At 42.1% G+C, this 24,328-nt stretch overlaps 1 protein-coding gene across 3 annotated transcripts in view; it reads left to right on the top strand.

The window, feature by feature from the left end:
• The window catches only part of PIK3C3 (phosphatidylinositol 3-kinase catalytic subunit type 3), a 134,562-nt gene that overhangs the window by 78,680 nt on the left and 31,554 nt on the right, over positions 1–24,328 (top strand). For 2 of the 3 annotated variants that reach the window (XM_006022486.3, XM_025202841.1), the window contains 2 exons: positions 9,281–9,449; positions 23,396–23,486. In XM_006022486.3, the coding sequence (XP_006022548.1) occupies positions 9,281–9,449; positions 23,396–23,486 (260 nt within the window). Of the gene's footprint in view, positions 1–9,280; positions 9,450–23,395; positions 23,487–24,328 lie in introns of those variants that run through there. The other variant, XR_003093780.1, reaches the window with a different exon arrangement.

The following is a 24,328-nucleotide window of genomic DNA, read 5'->3' as shown; positions in this document are numbered from 1 at the left end:
AAGAGTGTAGCAGGAACAGAAATAAAACTATGATTTCTGGAGCCTCAGTTGAGTGTCTTTATTATAATCGAAGCACACTTCTGATTCAGAGCTAGTCTCCTGTTTGAGGTGCTATCACAAGCCTCAAAAAGATGGATTAGAAGGTAAAGCACAAGTGTGATGGTCAGAGATAAGAGATAAATACCATTTATCGTATGACTGCAACACTGTATTATGAAGGAGGAAAATTGAATTTTGTAGAACGCAGGGTTTTTCATTCACCTTTACAACAGATATTTAATGCAGTGTTTACAGCCAGTACTTCCTGCTAACCGAGGAGGTGAGAGAATGATATCTGCCAGGGGTTCAAAAATTTTGGCGGCCTTAACTTTACACAGATTGCTCAGGAAAGTGCTGACTTTGAAAAAGGTTTTCTTTCCAACTAAATTACCTAACTTCCATGAACTTTTCAAATAAAGAGTTTACAAATGATGTCACATTGCATAAAAACCTTGACAGCTGCTAAAGTGGGATACCGATCCCCAGCAGACTTAGCGTGTTTTTCAGCTCTGATTTTTAGTCGAGGCTATTTTTCCGGCATTGTCATGTCTAAGTCTGAGACATTTCAAAGAAATAGTATATTCAGGAGCAGCAGTCTTGGTGGAGAAGTAGTTGACTAAATTGACAAAAACAAATAACAGATGTTCTGGGTGGCTTTTTTGTTTCGCCCCTTCTCTAGAAATATGTCTGAAGAGAATAAAAAATCAAGAATCTGCAAGAAGTTTGCAGTGGAAGGTCAGATTTTGAGCAAGGGAAACTCTGAAAGACAGGTACATTTAACCACGCAGGTTTTGTTTAGGGGATTGTTGCAAAAATGCCCCGTGGAACAAGGGAGACATTAACTAGAGCAGGGTTGTTTTGTGCGTAGCATCAATAGTCTAGTGTATCAGTTACTTTTGTTCTGCTATACTGTGATTTCATAGATTTCATAGACATTAGGGCTGGAAGGGACCTTGGAAGATCATCAAGTCCAGCCCCCTGCCTGAGGGGTAGGAAGTCACCTGGGGTCATAGGATCCCAGCAAGATAAGCATCCAAATTTCTCTTGAAGGCATTCAATGTAGGTACTTGAACCACCTCCGATGGCAGGCTATTCCAGACCTTTGGGGTTCGGACAGTAAAGGAATTCTTCCTTATGTCCAGCCTGAAACGGTCTTGCAGTAGTTTATAACTGTTCGACTTTACAGTGATACTGTAGCTATTATTTAGCAAAGGCTGTAAATTGGATGTACAGCATTTATGAGGAGGGAGGCATGTAGCCCAAGGGCTGGAAAGAAACCAAACTGAAGGGAATCAAAATAACACATTTTTGAAATGAAGTAAGAAGTAACAGCAGAGGACTAAGTGCCAGATGTGGTGGGTATTGATCAGCTATAGAAATACTGGCTGGAGGAAAGGGAGAGGAGTTGGCTTTCCAAACAGTTAACTAATGTTAAATGGTGCAGTAGTACTCTTTGACAGTCATTTTTTTCACCAAATATAAATGGCTAGATGTTCTAAATGTTTAGTTCATCAAATGATACCATAATACTTTGCTTGATAAGCATATACAGGTAAAATAAACTGAGAAATTTGCAAAAATCTAAAATTTGTTTTATTCAAAACGAAATGTTGTTACTGCGCAGTCATTTAGTACTTGCTTAATCAAGTACTAAACGACTGCTCAGTAACCAGCATTACTGTGCTGGTACATCAAAACTGTTTCTCTGTTTAAATGCTACTGCACAGTAGCTCGTTAATATTGTGCATTAGCGTCACTGTCACGGTTCATGCCTGGAGACACTACAGCACCTTAGCAACAAGCTATGGTGCCTTATAGAGCTATGCAAAACAACACTGTTTCGTTTCGACTTCTGTTTCAAAGGGACAGTGTTTTGTTTCGTTTCGAAGCACTGTTCTGTTCTGTTTAGTCGAAACTGTTTTGCTGTTTTGATGTTTCGCCCATAGACTATAATGGGGAATCATGAAAATGCCTATAACTTTGTCATTTCTAGCCTGATTCGGGTGAAAATTGCAGGGATGGTAGCCCCTTCTGAGGGCATGAAGCCTACCAAGTTTCAAGGAGATAGATGCAGGGGCTTCTGGGAAACTGTACCTCAAGGTGCTGACAAGCAAAACTCGTGTGACTTGCCGGCAGCAGCAACAGCCTCCTGTCATCCCGCATACAGATCTGGGGGCCTGCACCCCCGGGAGAGCTGTGGGGCTGTGCTGGACTCTTCCCAGGGTGTAAGCCCCTGGATCTGCTCAGGATGACAGGAGGCTGCTGCTCCCTTGCTACTTCTGTGTCCACCTGGGACTGGCAAGGGACGCAGCCTGCACCACTGCAGAGAAGACTGGTGCTGCTGCTGGCACCAGGCAGCAGCGGCAGCCTCCTGTCATCTTGCATGCAGATTTGGGGGCCCATGCCACTGGGAGGAGTCCAACCGCTCTGGGAGGGCAGGTTGAGCTCCGTGGGGCTGGTGGAGCCGCTTGGAGAGCAGCCCTGGTTCTCCCTGCCTCCAACCACTGGGCTGCACTCCGAGCCGCTCCTCCATCCTCATAGAGCTCAGCCCGGCAGTGGGAGGTGGTGAGAGATCCTGTGGTGGAGCCGCTCAATGCAGCCCTGGCTCTCCCCTGCCTCCCACTGTCAGGCTGAGCTCCAAGTGGCTTTGCCTGTCCCACAGAGCTCAGTCTGGTGGCAGGATGTGGCGAGAGAACCAGTGGCAGAGCCACTTGGAACGCAGCCCTGGGCAGTGGCTCTCCCCCACCTCCTGCCGCCAGGCTCAGTTCCGGGGGGCTGGCAGAGCCACTCAGAGTGCAGCCCAGTGGCAGGAGGCAGGGGAGAGCCCAGACTGCGTTCTGAGTGGCTCCACCAGCCCCACGGAGCTCAATCCAGTGGCAGGAGTCACAGAGCAACCCTGGCTGTCTCCTGCCTCCCACTACCGGGCTGCTTCAAAACTCGAAATGTTTTGAAACTTTCAAAACATTTCGAATGCCCTAATTTTGTTTCAAAGCTGTTTCAAAGGCTGTTGTTTCATTTTGATTTTGCTGTTTCGAGGTCAAAATGCATCAAAACACGTTCAAAACAAAACACTCGTCAACATTTCGCACAGCCCTAGCACCTTATCCCATTGCAACTGCACTGTAGCATCTTGTGTAGATGCACCCAGTGTGTTTTAAATCTTTGTTCTGTCTTCCCCAGTTCTGTTATAGAGGTTTGTTCCGTAATTTATTAAAGTTGGTTTCTTTTATTCCTAAAATTGGGCTGTCATTTTTAATTGCAGTTTCACATCAAGGGTTGTTTGCAACTTCATGGCTTTAGCTGACTTGGGGTCTCATACCTCCTAAGCCTTCAGAGTGTGATTTTTTTTTCAATATTACATTCTGCATTTTCATAACTTTTATCCATTGATCTAAAGTTAATTCCTCAAATTGCGTGAATAGTATTCCCAGTAAGATGGCTTAAGCTGTGAGGCCTTCTTCAAAGGCATAAAGTAAGTGGTAACATGGTCCCATGGGCAGTGGAGGCCAACCCTCCAGTCTCCCTGTGCCCCTCACTCTTCATTTGGAACTTTATTGCTACTTTTTGAACATAGACAATATCATTGGGGAAGTTATCATATTTGGCCTTTCGTTAGTGACTCAAGATTTTGGACCCCTTGAGATATTTTAATGTTAAAAAGAAGGGGTTTAGGGACTACAGAATCCACAGTAAAGTAATATGCAATTATTTCCATTGAGTATTTCCACTGAATGTGCCTCTCTCTATCTGTAGATGGAAGTTTAGAAAACAAAACGTATGTAACTCTGAAATGGCCACAGTGCATCACAACAATTGTCCATCTACTAATATCCTATCTTTAATTGGAACTTGAGTCAAATATTTCAGGAGTGTCTCAGCCTGATTTTGCAGTCACTGCCTTTGTTGAATTCAATGGTTCTCCACGAGATTATACCAGTTGAAGTCAGGTTTAAGCCTGAGAATGACTTCCTTCAGGAGATGGTCTTTGACACTTCAAAATGTGTTCAGTGGTGTTGCTTGACTTGCTTGTACATTATGAAATGCAACATGAGGAATTAAAACAGCAGGGGTGAGCTGGAGCTTACTTGACTTAATTATCTTTTATTGTTCTGTTCTGAAAACAAGCTGCTTATTAAAAGTAAATTATTGATCATTAATTTATTTAATCCCATATCAGATTTGGTTATTAAAAAGTTATTTTATGCACATGAGTTTTAGAAGTTCCTGTCTTGCCAACTTAAATAATATTAATTTTTTTACTCTTATTCCCTGTATACAGAACTAACTTCAGAAAGATTTAATTACAGTCTCAATAGTTGCTCTGTTTTATCCAAACATTCTCTCTTGATTCTTCAAGGTGACAGGCTTCAATAAGTGAACAGGAAGCAGAAGTCCCCAAACCTTTTAATTAAACATTTGTTATGCAGCTCAAAGATGTATTTCAAAAGCTGCTATTTCAGAAGTATATGTATATGTGTGTGTGTGTATGTATGTATGTGTGTGCGTGTGTGTATGTGTATGTATATGTGTGTGTGTGTATATATATGTATATGTACATATATATATAAAATTAAAAAACTATTCACTTCATTACCTCTTACTATGAAGAATGTCGTGTGGAATGTATTGACTATTGATTGGTTTGTGTGTTAATTATTCTTTTGATCTCTCTGAAAGTTGACCCCAATAGAAATTCTGTGTCTTGTATGGGGGGGGGGGTGGGGAAGCATTTGTAGCACAGTTAGTTTTTAATCTCGTGATAAATTACTGTATTTTGTCACATACCAGATGCCCCCAAATAAGATGTGCACCTTATTTTTGGAAACCCAGAATGAAGAAAAAAGGATTGTCCCAGTATTGTGGCTGTATAGAGCAGGAGCAGAACCTAGTCTTCATCTCAGCTACCTACTTAACCAAACTGGTCTCCATAGTCTCCAATTTTGAAAAGAACTAAGAATATTCTGAGAGAGACCAGGAGTAACTAAAAGACAGCAAAATTGCCAGGAAAGGGTTAGCTTCATTAGTGGAACATCAAGACTATTAGAAAGGAGAGACTATCAATAACACCTGTGGAGTGAAGAGCAGTGATCCATTAAGTCAGTTGATTCCCTCAGCTGCCTGAATAGCTATGCCATTGCTGCTGTTGAAGAAATAATTGAACTTTGGTCTCCTTGAGCAGAGCTCCTCTTAGTAGCATTTTAAATTGTGGACACCTTTTCCACTTCTTCTGGCAGCTGTGTTTAAAGAAAAAAAAAACAAACAAACCAGCAGCAGCTATGACAGAATTTGGCATCTCCCATTTGAGGTGCTAGAAAAACACCTAGATGCTTCATTCTGGGGTTCAAAGTCTACTGTGGGACACCTGGAGGATGAAATTTCTGGGCCTAATATGCAGGCACCCACTACTTTTTATTTGTAGGGGAGGGGAGGAAGGGGAGCAGAGGGGAGATATTGTTCCAGACTTGCACTGACACATTCAGAGTCCACCTTTAGTTCTGTTTTGGGGACCCAAGTCCTTTTTAGAATCTGAATATAAATTACTTCTCTTTACCCATGTGTTCAGATGATTATATTTTCCCCTTCCATACCATTTTGTGGAATATCCATTTCTGGAAGTGTTTAAGACCCACCTAGACAAAGCCTTTGCTGGCATGATATAGTTGGGGATGGTCCTGCTTTTAGCAGGGAGTTGAACTAGTGAACTTCCTGAACTTCCAACCCTGATTTTCTACGTTTCTTTGATTTTAGTCATTACATAGCAAAACACAAGTATGTATATATTGTTCTTCTTTTTCTTTTTCCTTTCTGAATTAGTTTTTCAACTCTGTAACTCACGTCTGCTTTTCTGAACTTCATGTGCTTCTGGCAATGCACATCAAAGCTGATTTGGGGAGTAGGGTGCCATCATGAAATATTTATCTACTTTTCAATGAAATGTTGGTTAGCTAGTACAGAAATTAAAAAAAAAAAAAATGTTTTCAAAGCATGTTGCAAGAATATGTTTTTGTTGCACAATCAATTTATGCGCCCTAGTCATTTAAGTTCATAGATTCATAGATGTTAGGGTCGGAAGGGACCTCAATAGATCATCGAGTCCGACCCCCTGCATAGGCAGGGAAGAGTGCTGGGTCTAGATGACCCCAGCTAGATGGTTATCTAACCTCCTCTTGAAGACCCCCAGGGTAGGGGAGAGCCCCCCCCTCCCTTGCGAGCCCGTTCCAGACCTTGGCCACTCGAACTGTGAAGAAGTTCTTCCTAATGTCCAGTCTAAATCTGCTCTCTGCTAGCTTGTGGCCATTATTTCTTGTAACCCCCGGGGGCACCTTGGTGAATAAATACTCACCAATTCCCTTCTGTGCCCCCGTGATGAACTTATAGGCAGCCCCAAGGTCGCCTCTCAACCTTCTCTTGCGGAGGCTGAAAAGGTCCAGTTTCTCTAGTCTCCTCGTAGGGCTTGGTCTGCAGGCCCTTAACCATACGAGTGGCCCTTCTTTGGACCCTCTCCAGGTTATCCGCATCCCTCTTGAATTGCGGCGCCCAGAATTGCACGCAGTACTCCAACTGTGGTCTGACCAGCGCCCGATAGCGGGGAAGTATCACCTCCTTGGACCTGAGTTAGACAGTAATGAGCAATGGGCCTCCCAAAATTAGTATGAATTAAAATTTCATTATAGAAGAGAGTTTATTGAATTAATCCATGGCATTCTTAGCCGTTTGCAAATTTTATAATGATCTTACTATCTTCAGACTTTTGAATCATTAGAAACATATTCTGAGATCTTGGTGAAATTTGTAAATTACTTTATTTTTATTAGTTGAAATGGTTTGTATATATTTCAGAATTATGGAAAAAGGACACACAGTGTTTGTTTCACAATAAAAGTTTAACAAGTTTCCCAACAAAATGTGCGTAGTTAGCAACTCTGATCTTGCAAAAATGTTCTATGTGTTTAAGTAAGTAGTTCAGTCTGCATGTTGAGACTGTGGACATTGTTACACATTACTTTTGGGTGGCTCCTGGAGCTCTTAACCCCTGGATTGTCCACACATTAACATCTTTAAGTGGCTTTAAGCATTTGTTATGCAGCTCAAAGTTATGCCACTCCAGGGCAAGATTATCTATTGATCTGCATAACCCAGTTCCTGTTCCAGTAAGGTGTGGCCACTCCACACAGATGTACCATACAAAATGAAGGTATGATTGCAAGCTAGCAATAAGCTTATCAACACTTCTGCAGCTCACAGTGTAATATGTAACAAGGCCCTATAAAAGACTTGGAATAGTTTGATTCAAGTCTGATTTTAGAGGGGAAGAGGGCAATAATAATATCTGAGATGATGTAATCTATATATTTTAGCGTGCAGAAAAAATGAAACATTAAATGTACTTTTAATATCTGAAGTAGACGTTAAGGGTGTGTACACACGTACTAACTTTGTGACAGTTGAGTCAACTTAACTTTTTAAAGTCAACTTAACTATCAAAGGGTACACATGTATGTGGAGCAGAGTTGACTTAAGTGTGGCACAAGATAATACACTTCCGAGGTGTATAATCATGAGATGCATTAGTTAATTTGACTTACCTAGCAAGATGGATGCCACCATGTCAAGGAGCTGTACATGTGTACACTCTGACATGGCTTAACTTAAGTCAACTTAGTTAAGTCACCTTATTTTAAGTCAACTTAGTACGTGTGTCTACAACCTAATATTCTAAAACAGGGGCAGGCAATTATTTTGGGCAGAGGGCCGCTTATTGAGTTTTGGCAAGCTGTCAAGGGCTGCATGGGTAGCCTCGCCCCTTGACAGGTGCCATGCTTCCTGGTTGCCATCTTGTGACCAGAATTCCCATCCTCTAACCCCTGACTTTTGCCACCAGCAGTCCCTTCCCTTGCCCCTGGCAGTACTCCTTTCAGCAAGGGGTTTTGCCATCTCAGAACCAGAAAAATACCAAATTATATTCTAAAAAGTGATCATCTACAACATTCATTAATTTGATTAAAAAAAAAAAAAAATTGTCCTGATTTACATGCGTTTGTGTAGTATATGCAGAGGTGACTTCACAACAGCTTAAAATGCAGTGCGAGGGGAGGCGTAGGTGCATGTGTATAGACGGGTGTGCGTGTGGGACTCACCCTTTGAACATACACACACACTGCCCCTGTGCCCACAGACATACATACTCTGCCCCTATGCCTGCCGATATGTGTGTACACACATACAGACCCCTACCAGCACAGTCCTGTGCTCTGCGGTCCGGGGATGCAGCCGGGAGTGGTGCTGGAGCAGGGTGGGGGCAGGAAAGCAGGGAACTGGCTGGGGGTGGGCGGGGCTGGGCTGCTCAAGCCTGTTGAGGGCTCCCGCTGGGTCCTACTGCCCCTGTCTCCAGCCAGCTTTGACAGGGAGCTCGGGCAAATAAATATTAATTTACTAAATTTTTTTAGTAAATATTATCCGCAGGCCGGATAGAATGGCCTGGTGGTCCAGATCTTGGCCGCGGGCCGTATTTTGCCCACCGCGTTCTAAAAGTATCACAGGATTTAAATTCAGAGATTTTTTTTTTCCCCTAACTAAAGAGTGTTAATGATGCATTGGTTAAATTTAATGACAGTCCAGTTCTAAGAACTTATTTTACAAAAAGCTCAAAATGGTCCCATAATTTCAAATGGGATATGAGCTTCGTGTTTCATGCTGGGGAATAATGAGGCATATCTTCCTTCTGGAAAACACAATGCCTCATTGTTAAAATAGCACCTTCTTTGAGACAGCAACTGAAAGGTAGTACTAAAAAACGTATGGTATCTGCATTGGAAGCATTTTAATTTAGTAATCATTCTAAAGAAAACTCTGGAGACTAGTTCTCTCTTACACTATTATAGATTTATATCTATCTGTTTAATGATCTGTGTGAAATGACTTGCATCTCAATGCATTTTCCTTTAGACAGATGCCTATTTGGCAAATCTAAGCAGCACGTATATCAGCAATCTCAACTGAGTTTCTAGTAACTATACGGAACCTGGCAAACTTGTTTCATAGACGCATGATTTGGAATTAAGCAATCTGAATTCTGAATGCCTAGGCTCTATAATGAATAGGCCCTATAGAAAACACCAAGTAAAACCTTTAAGTGAAAGCTATTAACTGCCTACTGGTGAATAAACTGTTGACTTCCAAGGCCTAGGAGCAAGTTTTTTAAAGTGTATGGAATAAGTAATTGCCTTTCTCCCTTATGCAGGTAAACTATTTCACATAGACTTTGGTTACATTTTGGGCCGTGACCCTAAGCCTCTGCCGCCGCCAATGAAGCTAAATAAGGAAATGGTTGAAGGTATGGGAGGCACGCAGAGTGAGCAGTACCAAGAGTTCCGGAAGCAGTGTTACACAGCTTTCCTGCATCTTCGAAGGTAGCAGTGAGACTTCTTTGTTACAGTAATTTAATCAGCTGTGTGGACTTTCCTCCCTAACAGGAAAAACGTACATATTTATGTCAGTGCTTGAGCGCCTTAAAAAGAGTTTGTGTACAAGAGTTAATTCCACTTTTGACATGGATTATGCTCTTGTCGCATTGGGCAGAAGTAGAATTCTACACTTCTATTATAGGATCTCAAATGTTTCACAATTACTAAATTAGTTTTTCAGCAACCCTTCAGGAAATTAAGTGATATGCTCTTACATTGCCTAGCAAAATCTTGGAGAGTTCCTGTTGGTAGCTAGACATATATCTGGTGATTCGTGATAAAATACATAAACTTTCATTTCTTGATTCTTGTGTCTGAATTTAGAATAGCAACATCCAAGGTTGTTTTTTTTTTTTTTTTTTTGGTGTTGGCTACATCTTATTTCAGCTGAGTTGGATAATTTCAGTCTGGTTTCTACAGGATAAATAGTCACCTCCAAATCCGTCTTCTAATTATGGCAGTAGTGATGTTCGTCTGGCAGTATGTACAAAGGATTATATAAAGCATGGAGATCAGACTTTCATTCATCTCTAGAACCTTATTAGTCCAAGCTGAAATGCAGCCTAGAAGAAGCTTGCAGTAAGGCTAATTTGTGGGCAGATGGGACTAACTTGCACTGTTAAACACCATTATTTCTATGGCCCAGCATACTTCACTGTTAAATATATTAGCCCATAATCTGTTCTGCTGTTAAGATGTCTAAATGGTACCTACACAGCTTTTAGCTGTCCGAGTCATTAAATGTAGTCCTAAAACCATCTTGTGCAGCAGGCACAAAACTAAGACATGCATTACTTATGCATCTCCATTTTGGCCTGAAAAGATCTCTAAGAAATTAAATTTGGAGCATGTATGCATGCTTAAGCTGCCCAAAACATCCATGTAGACATCTGCCTCCACCTAAGCTCAGTTGCAATGTATTTCTGCCTGGGAGAACATAAATTCTGGGTCAGCCCTGAAATCTTTAGACTGAAAAAAACCCCACCCCATGCAGAGTGATTGATGCTAAGGTCATGCATGTAAAAGTGAAGAGGAGGAGGAGCAGAAGCCATTTATATCTTTTTGCCGAACACCTTAATGGGTAGTGTGCCTGTCCAACAAGTGGGAGACCTGAGTCTTTATCTTGGATTAAATAGCCTTTGTACAAAATGCATTAATAGCATTGGAAGCAAGTCTCAAAACCCAAGACTCTTCCCTTCCCAGAGGAGCCACTGTCCACCACTCCTGTGCTGTCTTTCAGATTCTGTGACGCTTGCATTACTTTCTGCCCAGTAACCCTGCTTCAGTCAATGGTGTGAAGGGTGCCTTTGGCACTGCCTAGCCCATAGTCTGGTGTTTAGGGCACTTTTGGTCTGTGGGAAGTGTGGGTTCAACACCGCTCGATCACCTGCTTTCTAGGCAGGTGGCCTAACAAGTTGGGATTTGGGCAAAGAGAAGGGCTCCTCTTCCTTTTCCCCACTCTTTTTTATTTTTTTACACTGAAGTCAGTGCTGCCAGGTAAATGCACTGCTTAGGTAGACCCCACTTTTAGTGAGCCAGATCCCATCAGGATGCCCCTCTCAGAATCATAGAGAAATATGGCTGGAAGGGACTTCCAGAGCTCATCTAGTCCAGTCTCTTGCCTGAGAGGATTGGATCACACTGGATTCCAGCTTGGTAGAAACATATAAAGTTACCCCATTAAACCAGTGGGAGAGCTGTGTGCCTCCCTGGACTGAATAGCAATGCTCTCTGGAGTCACAAATGTAGCCCAGTGCCAGAACAGGAGATCAGTGTGTCCCTGTAGGGTAGAATAGGATTAGCTCATTAGCTTTATGGGTGCACACTGAGAAAATGGAAGAGTTATACATCTCAATGGGAAGAACAGCTTGCCATCGTGATGGAAGGTGTGTAGTTTTTGGCCTACCAGAAGCAAAGACTTAAGTCATTTTATTGGGAGAACAGCATCTGGGCTGTTGCGTTATTTGTCCTGTGGGTGGCAGAATGACTCAGCTTTGCTCTCCTATTCTGGCTGAGCAGTAAGCAGACAAGCAAACTCTTGATTTGCCAAGTGATTCAGGAGGGCTTTCGTAGAGACAGAAGAATTCCGCTTTAATATCTCGATTGTCCAATATAAAACTCCAAAGCCTGGAGAGAAATATATCTAACAATGGTGATCTTAGGAGGGGAGGCAGACAGGATAATGTGAAATGATAGCTAAAGAAATGTAAAAGGTGCTCTGTCTTACTGAAGGGAGGAAAGAAGGGAGCTGTCTTATAAACTGTCATTGATAATGGATTAGTAGCAATTCAGCCGAATGAGAAAACAAAGGCAAGTTATTAATCAGCAGGCCACAGTAACTTCTTTTACTCCAGGGAGTGATCATGAAGGCATTGACCTGTATACTCAATACATAAGTATTGGTCAAAATTAGTTTATAGAACTATATTATATAACATTATTCCATGTTACTCCCTAGCACGTTTCCGTATATGCTCGTATGGAGAAGTCTTGCTTTTTTTCTTGTTATGATAAACTTAACTATTTGAATGGAAATACCTGCAAAATATTTCAACTATTTGAATGGAAAGAACTGTAAAATAAAAGAACTAAGTTATATTTGTAAGTTATATCTGTAAGATATCTGTAGCAAGACTATATGTAATGACTGATCCCAGGGCGTTGTTCACGAATAGTGATACAGTAATTTTTGTACAAAACTAATTTCCAAAACAAGATGGCTTCAGTTGAAACCACAAGGGCTGTGGCTTTTGAAGATAGTGGACTTCTCTCCAGGGCATGCTCAGTTTAATATGGACACATTTGTGTTATGCAGATACAACACACTACTCCCAAGAAATCTATCTTCTTAGGGTTTCACGATTGAAAGGCATAAGGACAATATAGATCTTAAAACACATTTTTAATATCTTTGGTTCAAAAGTAATCTGGAGCATATGAATCTAGCCACCTAGTGAAAAACAATTAGAGAATGGATGATTGAGCTGTACAGGCACTCCTCACTTAACTACCGAGTTCCGTTCCTACGACTCGGTCGTTAAGCGAATTGGTCGATAAGTGAGGAGCCGCCCCTTACCGACCGCAGTCGGCCCCCGGGGAAACAGCCGGGGACGGGAAGGCGCTGGCCATGGCGGAGAGTCCTGGCCGCTGCCCTCCGGGTAGATGCTTCTCCCCCCTTGTGGGTTCGCGGAGCCAGCTGGAGGGTGCCGGGCTCAGCTCCATGTCCCCCTCAGCTTGACGCTGAGACGCCGCGCTGCTGACCAGCTCTACGACTCTACGGAGAGCTGGTCGTAAGTCCGCGCGGTTGTTAAACAGGTAGGTCGTTAAGTGAGGAGTACCTGTACTTGAGCATGGTGGAATTAGCTGTACACAGATAATTTTTTAAAAATTCAGGTTCTTTAGTGGGAAAAGAGTAAAGTTATGATTTGTGCGAGTAGTCCATTAGAAATCTCATTTTCATCCTCTGTTTAATGCGTCTCAGAATGAAAAAATCCCTATCTCATACTATATCATAGTAAAGTAAAACTTTTTAAGGAATTCTGGGGGAAGAACAAAATTAGATAAGTTTTGAAGTAAGGATGATTTTTATATTTAAAAAACAAACAACAAGAAAAGTAAGACAACCTTGCGTACTTCCACCCCCCTTCTGAAACACTGCAACATTTCCCAACTCCTTTGGCTCATATTTCTTCTCCAACAAGTGTTGGCTCTTAATTGTCACCTTGATTTTTGCTAAGGAGAGATGGTTTGTTTTTTCTGATCTTTTGCTGAACAGCTATGTTTGTTCACTGGTTCAGAGACTTATTGCATTATGCAGTATTATCTTGTGATGAACGAGGTCTGGGAAACCAGGGGATCAGCAGAGCAGGCTGTAGGCCTTCATTTAATAATGTACTTCAGCCCACAGTCAAAAACCTTGCTGAATCACATCTGCACTGAGCAAGCACGGTAAACTGGGTGTGGGCACACGTTACATTTGTAGCACTACAGATGCCAGTGTACCAGGACTGGGACTCTATGGTGGAACAGCAGCTCTCAAAGACGGTCTACCCTTTTCTTCCACCTGAAGCAGCCTCTGCCCCTGGGTGTCATTAGAAGCTTTTCAAGCTGTCTTTGACAGCTGTTGCTTTCCAGCAGCTGGCAGCTGAGCAGTGGCAGCCAGCTGGTTTCCCAGGCAGTGATTGCGCTGACTGCCAGGGTCTCTTGGGGGCAAGGTGGAGCAACAAAGTACCCCCTGACATCGCCCGGCTGGAGAGCACAATCTCTGAGGCAGCATTAACATGTGTATGTCCCCGTAGAGCTTTGTTTTTATAGTGTTACAAATAAATGTGTGTCTATAGCCTCCATCTCCATCATGCCAAGAAGGACAAATGCAAGAATCAGCTTTTCTTCTAATATGGAAATAAATATCAGGGTTGTGTTTGCTGGCAATGATAAGGAAAGGCATAATTTAAACAGAGAGGTTGTCCAGCTTTCCAGCATGCACACGAGTATGTAAGAAAGAAAAGCAAAGGGAATCTAGAAGAAAAGCCAGATGCCTTTCAAAAACATTGGTGTCATCTTGTTTTGTTCTTTATTCAGTTTGAATATTCTGAATAAGATGCAGCATGAATTTACAGTCTTGAACTGCTCAGCTGTTTGCTGAAAACTAGTTCAAAAGGTCCCATTTCTCTACTTTCTAGTTCATCAGTAGTCCTGTGCAGTTGGTCATTTGAAATAAAAACCATAGCAAAGAGCTGGAACACCTCTTTGGCCCTGTATAGGTGTTTATTGTAGATACGTATCCCCCTCTCATTTTTGCAGAGGGCTGAGAGGGACCTCAGCATGAGAAGAATCTGAACTCTTACTATGTTGTTAGTCCTGGAAGTTGAAATATCAAAACTTAAAATTAGTTTTGCCTACTTCATTTTCCTGCTTCAAATCTAATGTGCTTTTTAGCAACCAAATAAGTCTCCTACTCCAAGCCAGTGATTTCTGCTTGATAACATTTACAAACTATTTCTAAGATTTCAAATTGTATACAGCTATTTTATTTTGGCGCTGTAGCATTACTAGAGAGACACTAATCATGAGCGCCACGACAAGGTAGGCAGAAGAGGGGAGAAAAATTGCAAAATGATAAAAGGAATGATGGCATTATTAAAGTCCAATGTGATTGTACTTGCCAGAACTGGAAATGAATAGGATACACAAATGAAAAACCGTTATATGCGCTTTGCAGTGTGCTGGATTTCTAAACTCTTACTGATCCCTTGGTGTGGAGCAGGCCTCTACATAGGATCAGTGTAATAGTTGTTCCTCATGTGAGCTCACCCTTGTATTGAGGAATTGAAGCGCCAGTATGACAAGGGCTTTAAAACAGTTTTTGGAGAGTTGAAAAATATACGAATTCTTATCTTTCTATTTTGAAGGAAGAATGTATGACTTGAAATTAAGAAATAGAAGACAGCTTGCATGGTTTACTGAAGAGCTTAAAGGCTCACCTGGTTTAGGATCCCAATCTGGGAAGGTGCCAATAATAGCAAAATAAGATTAAAGTTCAGGGACATTTAGGACCTAATGCATGTGTGATTTAAATTTCATAGATTTTCATAGCTTTCATAGACATTAGGACTGGAAGGGACCTCGGAAGATCATCAAGTCCAGCCCCCTGCCCCAGGGGCAGGAAGTCAGCAGGAGTCACAGGTTCCCAGCAAGAGAAACATCCAAATGTCTATTGAAGGCGTCCAGAGTGGGTGCATAAACCACCTCCGGTGCCAGTCTATTCCAAACCTTGGGGGGCTCGAAGTATTTGAAATAATCCATAAGCATAAGGAGTACAACAGCTTTTGTTTTAAAGAAAGCTGACATTAAAGCTAAGTACAGACAGTAAAAAATCTTGAGGCTGAATCAATTCAATCTTTGTAGGTTAGGATAAACTGCATAGATTGAACCGATAAGTAAGTGAACAGACATTTGCTTTTGATTCTGGAAATGCAGCCACAAGCCTGCAGCGACCCAGGCTGGGGTGCTAGAGCATGCCTCCCTGCTCAGCTGGAGCAGACAGCTTGGGCCAAGGCTAGTCCGGCCACCCACCCTGCGAAGGGAGGAGAGAGGTTTTACAGGGGAGGTGCAAAGCATCCTGGGATGCTGGGGGACTGTGAGTTAACTTCTGTCCCAGATCTCCTCCAGATTCAAGTTAAGTCTGATATTGCATCCATCCAGGTTTATCTTAAATCAGTTTCGGCCATTTTGAAAGTGGCTTATGTGCACTGAACTTCTGTTACGTTACAGATTTGAACCAGTTTTTGATCACGTGTACTGGTTTGTGTGTAATTTCTGTCCCTAGAATAAAAATGTGAATTTGTCTAAGGAGTTCTCATAGATATGTGGTGGTTTTTTTTGTTTTATGTGAAACAAGTGCCCCAGAAGAGGTAATAGTAAAGGAAACAGTTGGAGGGGCTGCAATGCAAATTCATGCTAGTTAAGTTTAAATGGGAAAGGATAAGGAGGTCACTTGTGCTGAACAGTGATGCAGCAGCAGGAACATTAAGCAGAAAGTGCTTACCTTCTAAAATAGTATCACCCTGGTCAAGAAAGAGAGAAACAAAGAGTGTCAAATTGCATTTCAGCTAGTTGAAGGTTTTTAATAGTTTTACAGTAAAAAGAAAGCATGAGCATTCTTGCTGTAAAACAAGCATGAAATATGAGATTTATTTAAGAATCGTGTGCCTGCCTGTACAAAAGGAGGCTGTTTGTACAATAGATGGTAGAAGTGTTAGCGTGCAGATAACAATGGTCTTGGGGCCCTTTAAAGCACTGGGCATTCCTAAATTAAAAAGTACCCCGTTCAGCTAATATACTTTACAAAAGTTTTAAAAGCAGGTGTTCAAAATGTATTTTTAGCTGGCTTCCAGTGATCAGACAGATTCCTGCGAACAGAAATAACAAAAACAAGAGTCTTCTAGAGAAAAGCGCCTTGATATATAATCAGTCAGAAATGTCTTATTTTGGAAACTTGTGATAGCAGTAAACCTGCCTACACTGCAGCTGCTTGGTTATTTGTTTAATTTATATTCCCATTGTAGTGTTTTCATTGTGCTTTAGCACAGTGGTTCTCAACCTTTTCAGACTCAAGGCACCCCTTGGAAAATGCCAGTTCTTGGCTTTCACTCATTTTTTGACTGCGGAAAAATAATAGAGCAATTCTTCTGTTACAAAGAACTCAGACCACAGAAGGTCAGGATGTTTTTGACACTATGGATTCCTCTTTGAAATCTCGGGGTTTATATTGTGACTCATTTGTAGGGCCCCTTCTGCATGTTCAGGTAAAGGCACAATTAGATCTAATGCATGATCTACACAACCAGCAGAGGCAGGCCGGGGTGACTGTGGGATTGCATATTAGCGCCAATTACACCTTATTGCCAGTGTAGAGGGAGCCCAATCTTGGGCTTCCCCTACGTTGATGAGAAGCAGACTCCCATGGCTGGGAGCCCCCTTTGCTGATAGGGTTCCCAGCTGGGGGGACCACACGCAGCTGGGACCAGGGGTCCCACGCCTGATGGGCACATCCAGGGCTGAGAGCCCTGTCAGTTGTGGGGACTCTTAGCCCCTAAAACCATGGGGCGCTGTTGTGGTTTTCCAGCCATGGGGATGCGTGGAATTACCTGTGGCTGGGAGATCAGAATAGCTGGGAGATTGCAGCAGCTGCAGTCTCCCAGCCACTGCCGTGATTGTCCCCACACCATTGGAACTGTGACCACTCCATTGGTCACAGTGGAGAGACCAATGTGGTCTCTCCACTGTGGGTGGGAGACCACATTGACTGCAGTATCCCAGCGTGGGGGGTGTTGTGCTCCCCAGCAGCTGGGAGATCACAGCAACTGCAGTCTCCCAGCTACAGCACTACCTACACGTACAAATTAAAGATGGATAGAAACCAGCTCTGAAGTTATTACACATTTTTGAGCAATAACTTTATAGCAGGTTAAACCTTTCTGAGGTGCAGTAGTTCATTTGCACATGTAGCCAATCTAAATTTATTGCCCAATTAACACAATCATTCTGCAATAGATGTAACATGTAGTGAGCACCTAGGTGTTCACATACCTAATGGCCTAATATTGCACAGCATGCTTAAATGAATCTTAAAACATCCCAGCAACACCCTGGTTGAACATCATTTCTTTAGAATCGGAAAATTATGCCCTGATCTTACCATTTTAGCGCTGACATTTTCAATATCAATGATACAGACTTACAGCTTGAATTCAGACAAATTGATGATTACACAGATGGAAGACACTCAAGGAAAATCACTATGCACTGCTAGTAATTTGGTAATGCCCTATCTTCTTGAGGCTTTATTAAACTTGCATTTCAGTTTGGTGCTAGCAAACATTTTATACCGAAGATAAGTTTTTTGATGAGAGAGAACAGGTGTTAAAGTTTGAAATCACTGCTGTACCTATGGTTCATTTTTGCTACAGTGAGTTCTTGACCCCACTCTCTAGTGTTGATGGTTATTCATGTAACAACACTGAAACTGAGGATACTGTGTAAAACAGGAGAACAAGGTTGCTAAAATGGTAGGATTTTTATATATGATAAAGCCAGGAAAATCAGGAAATGCATATTAATACAAAATAAATTGCAAGTAAAAGTAAAACTACAGTGAATTGAGAACTCAGCATACTTACCAGAAATGCAGATTGTTTAAAAATCGTTGAAGTAATCAGAGTTTTGGGCTTGTTTGAAGCGATCATTTGAGATAATGATGTGCAGAAAGGAAAAAGGAAATCTGTAGAAAAAGAGCAGTGAAAAAGAGCTGCTCTCACTGTATGTAGAATGTTCTGCTTGCTTTTGATCAGCTTTTCTGTAGGCGTACTCTTAGAGGGAAAAACATGTGAGGATAGTAACCAAACCAGAGCTATGCCAGATTAATCTTGAGGAAGGAACGATGATCTTTTGACACTATTAAAGATCTTGTCTTTTAAAGTGTTCTGAAGATCAGCTTTGTAATAGAAAGTCTACTTTAACAATGTAATTATTTTAGCCTCTTTACAGATGGGAAAACTGAGGCGGAAGTAGATATCTTGCCCAGAGCAATAGGAAGGCAGCCTTATAAGAACAGAGATTTTACAAAGCAGTAGTTCTCAGCTATGCTACCATTATTAGGCCATATTTTTTCCTCTTAAACTAAAAGTAACACCCTGGAATTGAGAAGTCTTCCCTATCAATAGAATACTATTAGAAGGGGCTCTATCACTGGAGAGAGGCAGGCTATATGTTTAGCACAGACCCTTGTCTCTCTCAGGACTCCTTTCTTTTCTCATTAAGTGAAAAATCCTAGGCCTTATTTACCATACAGCATCCAAACCCCTCACTGAGTTTAAAATTGATTTCCTTCTAGTATGTTCTGTGGTAGTCCTGTCATAGTCAGAGTTTCTGACTGTGTAACACTAATGCATCTCTCCCTACCATCACCTAATCTGAAAAGGGGTGTTGCGTTATCTCCATTTTACAGCTGGGGAACCACAGCACGGAGTAATTAAGGCCAAAATTAACTTGGGCTGTCTGGCTTGAGATATCCAGATCCTGATTTTGCAGAGCAATGGCCAATTTCATAGCACTTAACATTCAAAGTGCAAGTTATGATCCAATACACTTGCAGCTGTGCGTGCTCCTTGCTTTTCTGAATCAGGTGTCTTGCTTCACACGCCATGAAAGTGGCCAACTGGGAGCATTGTTATTTCAGTGACTTGCCCAGCAGCACATAAGAACTCTGTGGCAGAGGTAGACATTCAGGCAGAGCCCCCAGAGTGCCATTCAGTTGCCTTAACTCGGGCTAGGGACGGAAATTATACATAACCCAGTATAAGTAATGGGAAGCCGGTTCAAATCCATAACACAACAGAAGTTCAGTGCACGTAAACCACTTTCAAAATGACCAAAACCTGTTTAAGATAAACCTGGATGGATGTCATATCAGACTTAACTGATTTAGCTTAAATTGGTTTATTGTACTTCTGTCCCAGATCCCCTCCAGATTTAGGGTAACTCACAGTCCCCCAGCATCCCAGGATGCTTTGCACCTCCCCTGCAAACTCCCCTCCCCCACTGGGTGGGTGGGCTAGCCTTGGCCCAAGCTGTCTGCTGCAGCCGAGCAGGGAGGCATTTTCTAGCCCCTCCCCACTGGCTTCTGCCCTGACCCACTGCAGGCATGTGACTGCGTTTCTGGAATCAAAAGTGAATGTTTGTCCCTTGCTTATCGGTTCAATCTGCACAGGTCAGACTAACCTAAGAAAACCAAATTGATTCAGCCTCAGGCTTTTTCACTGTCTATACTCAGTCTAGGAGACTTTTTCTCTTCCTGTTATCCCTTGTTTCACTCTTTTCCCTGCCTCCCAAATTCTGCATTAAATGAAGACACTAGCTTAATTTACCACTCCACTCTGATTCATCCTAGAGCACTCTCCACCCTTTGTTTTAGAAAAGGCAGAATCCTGTAAGAAGAATAACACGTGATCAGATGATTAAAGGCCAATGTATTATATACCTAAAATGGGACATTTGTAGGTTTTTTTCGTGTAAATTCCTAAGGTGCGTGTCTTAACACCCAAATATAAAAACTCATCCCAATCCATTGAGCATCCATTCTTCATGTCTCCCCTTCTCTTTCCCCCACAACTTGGGTCATCAGTAGGATACAGAACTTTAGAGACCTCTGCCACTTGAGCTGCTCGAATAACAAGGACGTGCCCCTAGTACTGATCTTCTGTATGACAGGCCTGTATGGAAATGAGACAGCCTGGCCAATATTTTTCACAGCTGTTTCTAACAGTAGAGGACTGTAGAGAATCAGGGCTTCCGGATTCAATTCCTGGTTTTGTAGAAGCATTGTGTTTGATTGTCCAGGGTTGGTCCACCCACCTTTGGACCAGCTCTGCACCATTCATCCAGCCTGTGGGGCCAGGTGGGTTGGCATCGCTCCTCTAGGCTGTTCTTGTCTATCTTGCCTGTTCCACCCTTCACTTCCTTTCCCCCTTTATCTGTATTTGCTCCCGTCTCTCCTTTCCCCCTGCCCCATTCCTCTGTTCCTGCTTCCTTCTCCTATATCCTGTACTTCTGTGCTCCTGTACACATCTATTTGTTTGCTGCTACTCCACTTACTCTGTTCTTCAAAACAGATCAACCCCCCCCCACCACCCCACTTCTTCTAAGCCTCCTCCCTGTACATTCCTTTCTAGCCTCTTTTTCACCATCTGGCTCATGCCACAGTTTGTGCCCTCCCTACTCCCATTTCTCACCATGTCTGGCAGGTGACTTCATCATGAAAAGCACAGAACAGAGCAGTGAAAGCATGAGAAAAACCCTTTCCCTTTCCCTGACTGTTGGGAAGAGCAGTTGAAGAGGAAATCTTTCTCAATCCTGCCGCTTTAGCTGGAACGTGCTTGTGTTCAGTAAAAATCTTGAGAAACTTGAATTGCCCTAGTCTTAAATGTCTCTGTTGAGCATGTACAGCTAGAATTTTTGTTTAGTAGAATCAAAATGTTCAGGGGGATTGCAGAAGGCTTATTCCCCCCGTACTAGACAACTCATCTGCTCTATGTATCATAGTCATGCTCTAAAGTATGGAGGCACTGGAGCAATCTCATCAAAATGTGTTATAAGAATGCTTTTGTAATAATGCCAGACCTATTTTTCACCAAACATTTTGGAAACTGTTGAACGAATTTAACGGAAAATTCACCATTGAAAAAATAATGCCCATGACAGATGTTAGATGGGGAAAACTTATCCTCTAACAATTAAAGTTCATTTGCATTTTAAAACAGAGTATTTTCTAATGGAAAGTGTCTATAGCAAGTAGTAACATCTCCTTCTGTAATGAAACTTTAAGAGATTGGCACGAAATGGGGGCTTTAAAAAGAATATTGATGGGGTTTTTTGTTTTGTTTTGTTTTGTTTTTTACATATTCTAGGTATGGATTGTATTCTAGAAATAAATGACTTTATGGTTCTATTTTTTTTGGCAATCAGAGCCATTTTATACCTTGGTTTTTTTTGCGTAGGATTATCAATATGTTTGCATTCAGAACTAGTAAAAACTAACTTTTCTGTGACAAATTCCTTTTTCATTACCTATTGAAAACTAGGGGAGTGTGAAATGGGCCGTATTCGATTCGGATTCATATTTGCCCTGAATCGGGGACAGTGATTCGATTTGTTGATCTGGATCACTGTCCTCAATTCAATTTGGCCGAATCCAAATCTGAAGATTCGATGCTGATTCGGAGAATCAGTGATTTAGCCATAGACACACTTTAAATGGGTTTTTTTCTACATACTCCAAGGTACCAGGCATGGCTCGTGAACTCTGCGATGCTGGGGCATATGGAGCACCCCACAGGAGCGTGGGGGTGCCCCTCATGTGCTCAGCGGTGAACCCAGAAGTGGACCAGAAGTACTTCTGGCTCACTTCTGGGTCCACCGCTAAGCACATGGAGGGGGCGGGGAGAAGAGGGCTGTGCCTCCCCGACTTAGCGATCAGCCGTGGGGGGGCCCTGGGTGCTCCCCTGGACCCAGGAGGCACCAGTTGCTGGGCCGGTGGGGGTGTGCAGGAGGGCCCTCCAGCATGCTACCCAGCGGACCCGGAAATGGAGCGGAAGTGCTTCTGGTCCACTTCCAGATCTGCTGAGCATGCTGGGGTGTCCCCTGCACTCCTGTGGGATGCTTCATCTGTCCTAGCTTCGCAGCGTTCACAAACCTCCTGCTACCTAGAGGTATGTAGAAAAAAATATTTAAAGCTGGGTCTATATCTGAATCGTCGAATCTTTCATAATCTCTCTGAATCAATTTGGAGGGTTCCAATTTGATTTGGAGAGATTAAAGGGTCTCCTGATTTGGATTTGGAGATTTGGCCACCAAATCAGGCCAAATCTCCACTGAATCAAATCAGGGACCAAAGCTTCGCGCAGCCCTATTAAACACATAAAATGCTCATATAAAGGCAGTTTTACAAAATGTAACGATGACCTAACTCTTCTCCTCCCTTCCTCAGATGTCTGTAGGGTAAGGAAAGTTGCAGTTTATATTGAACAGTTTGGAATTATCCTCTGAAGAACTGGCTTGCAGTTTATTTCCTGTAAGGGCAAAATGATAGTCTTAAAAGATTCACAACTACTTCCAACACCAGCATTTTAAATTGGAAAAAACCTCTAACAACTGCAGCGTCTCTTCTTTTTAATACTTATAAATGACCTATGTGCTTCAAATGTGCAGCATACTTATATAAGATACTTCAGTAAGATACTTCAGTATCACTGAGAAATTGGAGTTTTAAGTCTAGTTAAACCAAGTGGTAAAGAAACCTATTGAGTCTGTTTAGAAAATGTTTTGATTGTCAAGATTTCAGTTGTTCTTATGAATATTAATTTAAACACTGATTACTAATGTACAGCTGTTGCACTATATCCCATTTTTTTTTAAAGAGGATTTTTAAGGATTGCTTTCAAAAGCCATTTAATCTACACCTTCCTGTTCCTGAATAAGAACAACAACAAACAAAAACCCCTTAAATTCTGGAATATTTGGCAGTAAACTCTGTTACGTAGGTATCCAGGTATATTTTTCTAGATGTTTGTAGGAGGTTAGAAAAGAAAATTGTTCAGACCTCATATGGTACATCAGCATTTAAAGCAAAGTGCACATTTCAGTACAAATTCGAGGGCTTTTGAACTTGCAACACAAACACATTCCCAATGGACGTGTTCATGTACATATTAAGTCTCTTGAATGTTACCAACTTAAGCTGATGTTATGAAGGGAATTATGTAGGTAAGGGAAACACTAATATAGGAAGCCATTTTCTACAATGTGTTTCTGACTTACTCTGTTCTTTTCCTTAGGTATTCCAACCTGATCTTGAACTTATTCTCCCTCATGGTGGATGCCAACATTCCAGATATCGCTCTTGAACCTGACAAGACTGTGAAAAAGGTAATTGGGAAGCTTCATTTATTGGCAGAACAAATTCTGCCCCTCCTGAAGTTCTTTAGTAGTTCAGATGGAGCAACTAACTCTTCATTCCTTAAGGTGATGGAGTACGGGCATTTCACAGAATACCAGAAGCTAGAGATGGAAAATATATATTAGGTTGCTTACTATGTCCATCTGCAAATAGCACGTATGCTCTACGACAGTTTAGTATATATTTCTGTCTAGTTTTGGACAACATTCTTCTTTGTTTTAACGAATTCTGCACCTTCTAAGGTTCTTAAATAGTTCAGAACAGACAACTTGCCTTTGATCTGCCCCAGGCTTCTTCCAAAACCTCAAGGAAGTTGCTTTGCCTTGTTTTTGGTAGGTCTGGTCAGCAAACGGTTCTACGTCCCCACATGGTAAGTGTGCCGGGCTATTAGTAATGTTGGAATGGGTAAGGAGAGGTCTTCCTCCGAACTTCCCACCAAATAAGGACTGCATTACACATTACACTTAGGACATGTACTACAAGTTAGAACATTTTCTGAGCAGTCGTACGGTAATGCTTACTACAGTCTAAATGAAACGTCCTAAGCATTTAAGCCATTGAAGACTCTGGTATGCTTTAATGTGGGGTTGGTCCTAGCTGCACCATCACACTGGAGTCTTAATCTTGCTTGAGTGTGTCGGAGTGTGAGACTGAAAATCAGCTCTTTGGTCCCAGTCACCCACCACAAGGGTGGGAGGTTAGTTTCATAGTAGCTAGGGTCAGGAGGGACCTGAACTGGTCATCTAGCCTGACCCCCTGCCACAGGCAGGAGGGAATGCCGGATTCACAAGACACCAGACAGGGGATCGTC

Source organism: Alligator sinensis, unplaced genomic scaffold (assembly GCF_000455745.1).
Source record: "Alligator sinensis unplaced genomic scaffold, ASM45574v1 scaffold1018_1, whole genome shotgun sequence".
Lineage (NCBI taxonomy): Eukaryota > Metazoa > Chordata > Crocodylia > Alligatoridae > Alligator > Alligator sinensis.
Note: the sequence above shows the minus strand (reverse complement) of the source record. Positions and strands in the feature narration are given on the sequence as shown.